Below are 10,937 nucleotides of genomic sequence, written 5' to 3'. Positions count from 1 at the left end.
GTAAATTTTGTGTTTTAACTGCTGCCATAGCTCATTTTCGAGCTCAACTTTTGGGAAATTTTAGAAGGTGATTTCTTGGCCATTTTAGGTCAAAAACCACAAAAGGGCTCGGAAAAATATAAAAAACCTCAAAACCCGAAAGAAGGGTCAAACTAGACCAAACTCGACATTCCGGAGCTAACCGCGCTGACGGAATTCTCATCCGAGCGCGTTTACTCAGAATGTTGACTAAAGTCAAACTTAGCCTTTAAACTTAAAGTTAAAACGCCTAATCACACCAACTCACACTGAAAACTTTGGGAGTCATGTCGACAATGCTACTAGAGTAAAATGACCCTTCTGGAACTGATGGAATCGTCAGAATTGGATTCTGATGTCATCTTCTTGAACTTTTGATCGAAAATGATCGTTCAAGGTTCATAAGCTCCAAAAATACTAAAGCTCACACAATAACCAAACGAATGACCAGGTGACCGATCTGACAGTCCCAGCAAGTCATAAATGACTTGGAATTGCTATAGGAATGCTCTAAACGATGCACAGAAGATAAAACACTAAAAATGACAAGAAGGGTCATTACACCCATGTTATAAGAATGTGTCACCAAGACTTAAAGGTAAGTTCTACAGTAGTTGTTAGACCAACTGTGTTGTATGGGGAAGAGTGTTGGCCAATCAAGAATTAACTCGTTCAAAAGATGAAAGTAGCAGAAATGTGGATGTTAAGATGGTGGTGTGGGCATACTAGGGGAGATAAAATTAGGAATGAAGATATAAGGGGCAAGGTGAGAGTGGCCTCCGCAATGAACAAGATGAGGGAAACGAGAGTGAGATGGTTTGGGCATGTGAAGAGGAGAATAGATTCCAAGTTAGGAGGTGCGAGAGGTTGACAGTGACAGATCTAAGGAGTGGTAGATCATTTTTAACTCCAGAAAAATTAAACTACAAAGAAGAGGTCTTCAGATTTGTTCAAATGACTACTATGTGTTATGGAGGATGAAAGCAATGAACATCTTTTCTTATAGTGTAAGACAACAATAAAACGGTGGCACATGTTCTTTTGTATTTTGAGCATAAATTGGGCTATGCCTAGCTCTGCTCTACTATGAATCTTTTGAATCGCTGAATGAATGTGGAAAAGAGAAATGGAGAGGAAGATTATTGGAAGATCATCCAACATGTATTTGGTAGACAATATCGAAAGAGAGGAACTCAAGACATTTTGAAAATCCTAGCAATTCCATTCAAAATATTAGGATGAATTGTCTTAGTTTGTTCTTTTTTTGGTGTAAACAAAATTTATGGGGGGAAGTAGGAGATTTAGTAGATTTAATTGGTAAAGTGTAAATATTATATATCTGGTAGGAGTCTTTCCCCTTCGGTTTGCTCTTTTGATGATGTGAAGTTCTAAATTCAGCACCAATTATGGTGTTGAGTTTATGTAGATTATACAAATGGTTTCCTTTCTCAAAATAAAAGGTAGAGGTAGAGGTAGACCGAAGAATAAATGGGGAGAAGTGATTAGACAGGACATTACACATCTTCAGCTCACTGAGGACATGACCCTACCCTAGATAGGAGATCATGTAGGTTCAGGATTAGGATAGCATGTTAGTTGGTAGCCGTGCGATTTCTCTCTTTTTCTTTTTGTGTATGGGAGGGCATGGTTCTGGTTTGACTTGGAGCACCTTTTCTGCTTCCTCTTCTCCTTATCAGTACTATTAATATTATTCTAGTATTATCTTTGGTTATCCTACTATTTTTTCTTTAGATTCTTTCCTTTTCCTCAGTATTTTCATCATTGCTTCTTTGCTCTTTTATTTTTCAAAACACTTTTCTTTAAGTTGAGAGTATATCAGACATCCAAAACGAAGAAAATAGAGGGTTTTGATGTTTCTTGAGGGGGTCTGGCACAGGAAGACAAGAGTGGCATTTGTTTGCAGGTGGTGGCGCCGGGGTATTTTGAGAAGAAAGGCTGTGTATTTGTTGGTGGCTGATTCCTGATGAGTCTCCCCCAGGTGATGGGGTGGCCATCTGTGGAAAATGAAAGGTATTCTCTCACTGTGTGCGAGTTCTTTCCCTAGTTACCTCAGTCCTCTCCATCTTTATGCAGGCTTGTTAATGTAAAATGGTGTTTCCAAGTTGGTGGGAGGTGGTACATGTGAGCCTGAATCTTTGGCAGTATGCATGTATCCCTGTGGGAAGAAGACTGTGCAAATATGTGCATGAGGCGAGGGGTGGCTGATCATATTGGGGTGATGGTGTAAGTCAGAGAGGAACCGTGCTTGTTCTGGTGTAATGTTTTTGAGCTTTCGCTGGGCTACAGGAAAGGGATGGTGGGAGGGGAAGGGAACGTCAGCCAGTCAAAAAAAATTGGGTTATCAGATAATGAAGATAAAAAATGGTGTCGCATGGATATTGACATGTTGTCTGACTCAGCACAATTGATTTACATGCAGGGTGAGGATTGTATTAAACATGTGTGATCGACTTGAGGTGTTTAAATTGGAAAACTGAGAGATTGGACAGGGGTGTGGCGGCGGTGAGGGTGGGGGGCTTTCATAATCGGGACAAGTGTAAGGTCTAGGTATCAAACCTATATTTAATATGAATTTTAGTTAATACTACGAAATAATCAAAAAAAAATTCCCATAAATGCAATATTGAACTAAAAATGACTTCTCTGGGAAATGCTTATATATGTTGAAGAGGAAATGACTACTATGATAACCATTACCCTCTCGTGTCTGTATATTAAATGCATTTTATTTCAAATATCAGTGGGACTGTTGGTAATGATTTTCTTGATATTCATCTTATTATTTGATGATATTATGAGCTAACGTAATTCCTATGATGGTTTTGTTGACATTCAAAGGGACAAGGACTTGGAAAAGTTCTTATCGAGAAACTGATACGAACCCTTCTCCAAAGGGACATTGGAAATATTTCACTGTTTGCAGATAGTAAAGGTACCAAGATGAGACCAGGGTCTCAGACCTGTAAAAAATTTCTTTGGTGTTAGTGTTGAAAAACTTTTTACTTAAATAGGCTTCTGAAGTTTCACTTTTTTTTTTCTCTTGCAGTTGTGGAATTCTACAGGAATCTTGGTTTTGAACCTGACCCAGAGGGAATTAAGGGAATGTTTTGGTACCCCATGTATTAGGCATGTATTGTTGGACCAACAATTATGGCCTGTACAGATTCCAAAGATTGGTGCAAGAATGTGGCTGTTGGATTCTGGGATTAACATGCAGCATTCCTTTTGGAAGTTTGTTAGCTTTTTGGCCATCTTGTAATGTACATTACAATGACCATGGAACCTCTGCTGTTATAGCTTGATAGTTTTATTGTGTTCTTGTTGGAGGATTTCTGGTAGTTTAACAGATCTTATTATCCTTGTCTAAAATAGCATTTCTTGTTGCTTTCATCTTCAAACCCATTGTTTATCCATACTTTATAATGACCTTGCAATTTTGGTTTTTCTATTTTTCTTTCGTTATAGCTGTGTGACTTGTACATTCATTATTGTTGTATTCAATGATATTTGATCCGTTTTCACATGACTCATTTTGAACCATCCATACAACTCGATTCACTCATTTGCCACTCCGGTCGTGCATGTTGCACTCTGTTGAAATTTGTCCAACTTTACAGCAGTATCTTGGTTTTAGATTGAAAAGTTCTTAACTAGTTCCATGTGACAACTGAAAAGTGTCCAATCAACAACCAATGAGCTGCTGAGACTCTTCATTTCATAACTTGAGTAGATAGAAGTTGAGATCTTAATCTAATTCATGTATAATACTACTAGTTGTGTTTGAATATATTACTGTGATACAAAAAAATCGTGTCATGATGTATGTTATTTGCTGACGATAATAATGGAGAAGCACTCTAGAGAGAGTAATATTTAAGAATATGTACAAGTAGTAATATTGATTATATATGAATTGCAAATTAGTCAGCACACGAACAGTGAATCTAATGTGACGTATGATAAATACAGATAATTCTAATATTTAATAGCATAATTGAAATAAAGAAAAAAATTATATCTAGGTAGTTAGGTGTTATTTGAATAAAAGAATGTATACCAATTCATATTAATGCTACCTAAATTGTTGTCCAACGTTGTAGTCGATACTTAGCCAGGTGAAAACTAAAGACCAAGTCCACTTGCCTAGTCATATAGAGTCATTATTTTAAAATTTATTTGTTCGGAATTCATATTAGAACCTCTATTAAATTTGAATTGTGCATTATAGGATTTATTCGGAATAACACTCCTAATATAATTTTCTCCATATCCAAGGTTTGAATTCAAAAAATCTGATTAAAGGTGGAATAATCTAACCACTACCGTTTGCAAGTCATTGTTTATTCACAACAAAGCTGGGAAGTGAATATTTTGTGTAACAATTTGCCATATTATATAATCTCTATTGCCCAATTGCCTTTTTGTCAACTTGTACTGAAAATGTTGCATTACCAACTGTGTTAGTTAATTTTCATTTTCTGATACATATAAAAAGGGGGAAATGCATAAATACCCTCATCTATGTTCAAAATTTCAGAGACACATTTATATTATACTAAGGTCCTATTATTTCCCTGAACTTATATTATAAGTAATTTCTACTCGGCCTACGTGGCACTAGCTTGAAAAAAAAGTCAACCAGCGTTGGGCCCACAAGATAGTGCCATGTAGGACGAAAAGAGGTAGAAAATTATTGATAAAAAAGTTCAGGGGGTAATAAGACCTTAGTATAGTATAAGTGTGTCTCTGAGATTTCAGACATAGATTAAGGGAGTACTTGTGCATTATCCCTGTAAAAAGAAAAGAGCAAAACTTGACAATTTCAAGTCTGGCATTGTCAACTCTCCACTTATTTCAATATCTGATGTTTATTAAAATGGTACTACTATGTAGACATTATATTCTCTATACATTGTATGAGTACTCTTCTCAATCTCTTTAAGGTTTTCTGGTAGGTGATTTAACATTCTATTTCTGGATATTAGATACGGGATTGGATTAATCCTATAATTAAAAAAAGTTACGGGTTTAATGATGTATTTTAAACGTTTTTAGTTTAAATTTTGTCTTTGCCTCTGATGACGTGTTTTTTTGGTTTAAAGATATTTGGATATGGGAAGGGAGAAGGAAGTAATATTACTGATTGTGGCTCTTTCAACATGTTTTTCTGTTTATGGACAAGATATGCTCACTGATCCAGATGAAGGTAATTTGTCTCCTCTGTTCGTTATTAGTATTTTTCTTTTTATTCTTTTATCTGATATCTCATACCTATATTGAAGTTCGACTAATTTGGATTCTCGTTGGATAGAGCCCCGTTTAGTAACGCTCCCTACAAAAGGATTTTTTCGTACCCAAGATTTGAATCTCAAACAAGTGATTTAATGAGGAGCAACCCCATCAACTGAATTACATTCTTCCTCTCTTGTAATTGTCCAAACTAGTTAATAATCTTTGTAAAATATTTCATTTTGTACAGATAACTCTTCGTTTTGGGTGTCATTAACTATGAAAATTGTGGAATTTAAGAAAAAAATCGAAGTTTGTTTTCAAAGTAAAAAATGATATTTGAAAATTTGAGTTAGTTTGACGACAAATACAAATTGGAGTTGTTTTTTAATTTTATTAGTGATTTCTAGTGGAAAAAAGTATCTTTTTGATATTTTTCACCCAAAATTCAACTTCAAGTTGGATTATGATTTTCTTGAAATTTTATTGCCAGACATAATTCCTGAAATTCAACTTCGAAAAAAGTAAAATATATTCTTGGCCAAATGGCCACTAAATAAATTTTAAGTTAGTATTTGAATTTTTATTGTCAAACGCTGATTTTCAAACGTAATAAAAGAAAAATTATAGACTTACACAAATATTTACACCATATTTGGTAATTCTCTCTATAGTTTGAAATAATTACATATTATCTCACATTAATAATTTCATGTCAGATTTTAAGTTAGATAAATGCATGTTGCTACCAAATACACTTTGAAATACAATTACATAGAAAAAGAGGCGAGCAAGATATGAGAGATGTAGGCGAGAGAGTTACTGTATCCCAGATACATGTGAAATACAGTAGGTACATGTATATGGAATTCTATATACATTTTGAAATACAAATATACACGGAGAGAGGTGAGTGAGGTAAGAGAGAGGTGAGCTAGAGAATCAATATCTGCGAATCCACTTGAATACAATGTATCTGAAATAAATTATAATTAATTTTGACCCTATGTATTCAATACATGTATCTTGGGACCTAAATGTGACAAGAATGATAATTTCAAAAACTCATAGCATGTAATTAGGTCCTAAATCACTGAAATTTGCACAATACAAAACACTTTTCATAAAGAAGCTGAAATAAATTAAGGCTAATTTCAAATATATACAATAAAATAATTAGCTTACAACAAACATAATCATGTTTTATTTACATATAGACAAAAGTCATAGGAAGTATACACTGGTTAGAAAATATAATATGCTTAAAGTCATATAAAAAGTATACACTAGCTATACAACATAACTACCTATACATGAACTATACTTATGATACACTCAAAAAATTAAATATAGCTTAGGCATAATACATAACATGACTTGGCGTCATTTGACAACTATGACCTTAACTTTAGATGTGCACAAGTAGACACTTAAACTTGTATAACATTGAACAAATTGACACTTTTGTCCTACATGAAATTTTGTTTCCTACATGACGTCTATGTGTATCATGCCATGTAAGTTTAAGTGCTTACTTGTGGATATCCAAAATTAAGGGTTATTGTTGCAAACTGACATCATATTAAGAGTCATTTATGTATTATGTCTATAGCTTAACTATACATGAAATATATACTGATTATAAAACATAACTTACTTATACATGAGCTATGTAGTGACTACGTTATGATACACTTAAAAAGCTGAATAAAACTTAAACTATACATAAAATATACACAATTATACAATATAACTTACCTATACATAAGCTATACATGGATTATACATTATAATAGGCTTAAGCTAAATACAACTTAACTATACAACATAATTTATCTATACATGAGCTATAAGCTGAAAAAGTTCTAACATAAAATATATACTGATTATACGTGAAATATACATTTTCATTATAGAAGGGAGAGAGTAATTGTATACAACTGAACGATTAACTGCCGGAATGTGCAGTGACGGCGCTAGAGGCCATTCATGGAAGCCTGGAAGATCCGGTGGGTTATCTCAGAAATTGGGAAAAGGAGAAAGATCCTTGCACTTCTTGGTCATTTGTTCATTGCCTTCAAAACGAAACCGACGGTTACCAGCATGTTCAAGAATTGTACGTCGTCTAACCCTTCATACCAATTTTACTGGGTTTCCTCCATTCGCTTTGCCATTCACTAACAATTATTGTTTTTTTCTTTCATTTCGAATTGCAGGCGTCTGATGAATTTGTCCCTATCTGGTACACTAGCTCCTGAGCTTGGCCAACTTAAACATATGGAGATTTTGTGAGTCCCTGCAATTATTTAACAACACCCATTTGGTATTTGTTGATTTTAATCAGCTGTAGTTTTGGTGATGATGATGATTTTTCTTTTTTCGAAAAGGAATTTCATGTGGAACAGAATTAGTGGCAGTATACCTAAGGAGATAGGAAGCATTACTGCTCTGAGACTACTGTATGTATCTCTTCACTGCTCAATTAGGAAGTCCCTCAATTTTCATTCTAATCATTGTTTAAGAGAACCCCTTTTTGTTTGATATGATGAATTGAAAAGAATCAATAGTTAGGAAAAATGAATGCCCTTCCGTGAACTCATTTTCGGTTTACTTTCTATTGTAGTGAGTTTTGTTATGAGGACGTTGTTGTGCTAGCGAAGATTACAGGATTGTAGTATGATAGTGTATATTATAGTATGTTTTGTAATTGAAGAAATATTAAAATAATGGTTAAGAAGTAAGTCTGATAGAGGTTATAAAAAGGTTACTCCCTTCGTTTCAATTTATGTGTCTTAGTTTGACTGGATACGAGGTTTAAAAAAGCAAAGGACGTTTGATTCTGGTGATCCTAAACTAAAGATGTGTGTAATGTAACAAAATGTCCTATGATCTTGTCGTCTTAGATATGCCACGTAGGATCATTGATTTCAAAGAGTTACCAAATATAGAAAGTAACACTCTTATGTAAAGAGACTAAAAACGAACACACATAACTTGAAACAGAGGGAGTTGCTTGGTAGTGAAAACAATGGAATGTTTTCAAACATAATGTGAAGTTCCAACGTGTGGAGATAGTTGAAGGAGGGACTACTCTGCATTTGTGAAAAGTACGAGATACACTTCTAATTTTTTGGCAGTGGAAATAGAACTTCTCAATGTCAATCAATGCTAGTCAATCGTAGGGCAGAACACAGCGATAGTACATAGCTTTTGTTCCATGTAAGGGCAGTAAGGCAAATAGTGATGATTCTCAGCTACTTCCAAGTGTAATCTTGAAAATTAAAGGAATGGTTCAGAGTTAATGTTTTGTTTACTGTCTTTATCAAAAAAAAATGTTTTGTTTACTGTCAGGAGTTTCTGGTGTAATATCTACAGAACCAAGTATACTACAAAAAAATGTTTTGTTTACTGTCAGGAGTTTCTGGTGTAATATCTACAGAACCAAGTATACTACAAAAAAAAGTTTTGTTTACTGTCAGGAGTTTCTGGTGTAATATCTACAGAACCAAGTATACTACAAAAAAATGTTTTGTTTACTGTCAGGAGTTTCTGGTGTAATATCTACAGAACCAAGTATACTACAAAAAAATGTTTTGTTTACTGTCAGGAGTTTCTGGTGTAATATCTACAGAACCAAGTATACTACAAAAAAAATGTTTTGTTTACTGTCAGGAGTTTCTGGTGTAATATCTACAGAACCAAGTATACTACAAAAAAATGTTTTGTTTACTGTCAGGAGTTTCTGGTGTAATATCTACAGAACTAAGTATACTAACTACTTGGACTCATCAGATTGAAGTCCTAAATACCATACATGTTCTAACATTAGTGACTGCTGCAAGGATTTACAGATTTTCCATCTAAATTGTTTTTATTGAGAAATAAAGTTCTCCTATGGCCATTATCCCTGTTGGAAATGTTACCTTTATCACGAGAAATGACATATACTGGAATTTCACTTCTCCATATAAGCTTTAATCAATATTTCTGAATCCTTGATTCAATCGAAGCCCGAATATGCATATATTAGCTGAAGATATCTAATATAAAACTTGCATTTATGGATTGTGCACATTCATGAGAAACTCCACTCCAGCTACCATTCTTCTGTTCTTGCAGGCTTTTGAGTGGAAATCAAATATCAGGTTCTTTACCAGAAGAGCTCGGTTATCTTCCTAACTTAAACAAATTTCAGTTGGACTTAAATGATATATCAGGACCAATACCAAAATCGTTTGCAAACTTGCCAAAAGTTGCACATTTGTGAGTTCTCCACTAGAACCCAAAGACTCTCTACTGTTTGTGGTGGTATAGATATGCTTAGCTTCTGTGTTGATCATTCTTGTTCTTGATGCAGCCATATGAATAACAATTCAATAAGCGGTCAAATTCCTCCAGAGTTTTCTGTTTTACCCCGGCTTCAACACTTGTAAGAATTACTTAGCCTACAATATATAAATACTAAGAAAAAGGATCTTTTGCTCTGTGAGTTTCATGTTTGGATTTACTTGGATGTGTGTTATTTCAGCCTTCTGGACAATAACAACTTATCGGGTTACCTTCCACCAGAGCTTGCATTGATGCCGAACCTAACGATTCTGTGTGTTTGAACTCTTGAGTTTTTTCTGTTTCAATGTCTTTAAATTCTCAACAATGTAATTTCTTTTTTGCATTAACAAAAAAACCCTAACACCTCCTTCTCCCACACAATAACAACTTTTGCAGTCAACTTGACAACAATAACTTTGAAGGCTCGGAGCTTCCGGCTTCTTACAGCAATATGTCCAAACTATTTAAGTTGTAAGTTACTGATCTCTTGGGTATTGTTGGTTCATGTCCCCTTTCCTGTCTGATGATATATATGCCCATTTTCACCAAGCAAGAACATAGAATTCTAAAGGATGTTTGCCATCACTCAAGGTTAAAAACCGTTTTATCCCAAATTTTGATAAAGAAACAAGTCCCCAGTGAACATTCAGAAATAAATATATCCTCTGTTCTGATGTGACCTTTATCAGGCGGTAGAATAATAAAAGAGGATTAACAAAAAGTTTTCTCCATAATCATCACTGTACTCCCAATAAGGGTTTCCCATCCCCCTCCACCCCTCCTCACAAGAAATGAGAAAGGTTACATCAGTATTTTCATTTTTTTTGATGGAAAAAAGGCAAGGCTGGAGCAGTATTTTCATTCTTAGGGCCTTTTGACTTAAGATGGAATAATAATCTAAAGAAAGTTGTAAAGATTGTTGGAGGAATTCTGTATTATAATATGAAGCTTACAATTTGGTCATGCTATGATTGTATTCACTACTCTTTGATGAATGTTGCATATGTAATTTCATCAAACCTGCAGGAGTCTTAGGAACTGCAACTTGCAAGGAACAGTTCCTGATCTAAGCACAATACCACACCTTCTTTACTTGTAAGCATACTTCATTGAGAAAGTCCTGTGTCCTGTTAAACCACATGTTGAGGCTTATGTTCTTGTTGTTCTAACCTTCTCATTTCACAGAGACCTTAGCAGAAACCAACTCACAGGAAATATACCTTCCAATAAGCTGTCTGATAATATCACAACCATGTAAATATCTGTAAGTGTGATACTGCTGATATCTTTCCTGGTTTGATTCACCCATCTTTAATCACACTCCCCCCCCCCCCCCCCCC

At 34.6% G+C, this 10,937-nt stretch overlaps 2 protein-coding genes across 3 annotated transcripts in view; both read left to right on the top strand.

Moving 5' to 3' along the window:
- Positions 1 to 3,491, top strand: part of LOC107002224 (serotonin N-acetyltransferase 1, chloroplastic) — a 16,249-nt gene extending 12,758 nt beyond the window's left edge. Inside the window, exons 7-8 of one of the 2 annotated variants that reach the window (XM_015200158.2) lie at positions 2,878 to 2,971; positions 3,086 to 3,491. In XM_015200158.2, coding sequence (XP_015055644.1) covers positions 2,878 to 2,971; positions 3,086 to 3,165 — 174 coding nt within the window. In that variant the 3' untranslated portion in view covers positions 3,166 to 3,491. Of the gene's footprint in view, positions 1 to 1,915; positions 2,848 to 2,877; positions 2,972 to 3,085 lie in introns of those variants that run through there. The other variant, XM_027912519.1, reaches the window with a different exon arrangement.
- A 1,660-nt stretch (positions 3,492 to 5,151) lies between these two features.
- The window catches only part of LOC107002390 (probable LRR receptor-like serine/threonine-protein kinase At1g06840), a 14,754-nt gene continuing 8,968 nt past the window's right edge, over positions 5,152 to 10,937 (top strand). Inside the window, exons 1-10 of the mRNA XM_015200400.1 lie at positions 5,152 to 5,245; positions 7,237 to 7,384; positions 7,485 to 7,556; positions 7,656 to 7,727; positions 9,388 to 9,531; positions 9,626 to 9,697; positions 9,797 to 9,868; positions 9,994 to 10,068; positions 10,624 to 10,692; positions 10,783 to 10,851. Coding sequence (XP_015055886.1) covers positions 5,152 to 5,245; positions 7,237 to 7,384; positions 7,485 to 7,556; positions 7,656 to 7,727; positions 9,388 to 9,531; positions 9,626 to 9,697; positions 9,797 to 9,868; positions 9,994 to 10,068; positions 10,624 to 10,692; positions 10,783 to 10,851 — 887 coding nt within the window. The remainder of the gene's footprint in view (positions 5,246 to 7,236; positions 7,385 to 7,484; positions 7,557 to 7,655; positions 7,728 to 9,387; positions 9,532 to 9,625; positions 9,698 to 9,796; positions 9,869 to 9,993; positions 10,069 to 10,623; positions 10,693 to 10,782; positions 10,852 to 10,937) is intronic.

Source organism: Solanum pennellii, chromosome 10, assembly GCF_001406875.1.
Source record: "Solanum pennellii chromosome 10, SPENNV200".
In the NCBI taxonomy this organism is placed as follows: Eukaryota; Viridiplantae; Streptophyta; class Magnoliopsida; order Solanales; family Solanaceae; genus Solanum; species Solanum pennellii.
The sequence above is the reverse complement of the archived record's forward strand: the minus strand, read 5'-3'. Positions and strand labels throughout refer to the sequence as shown.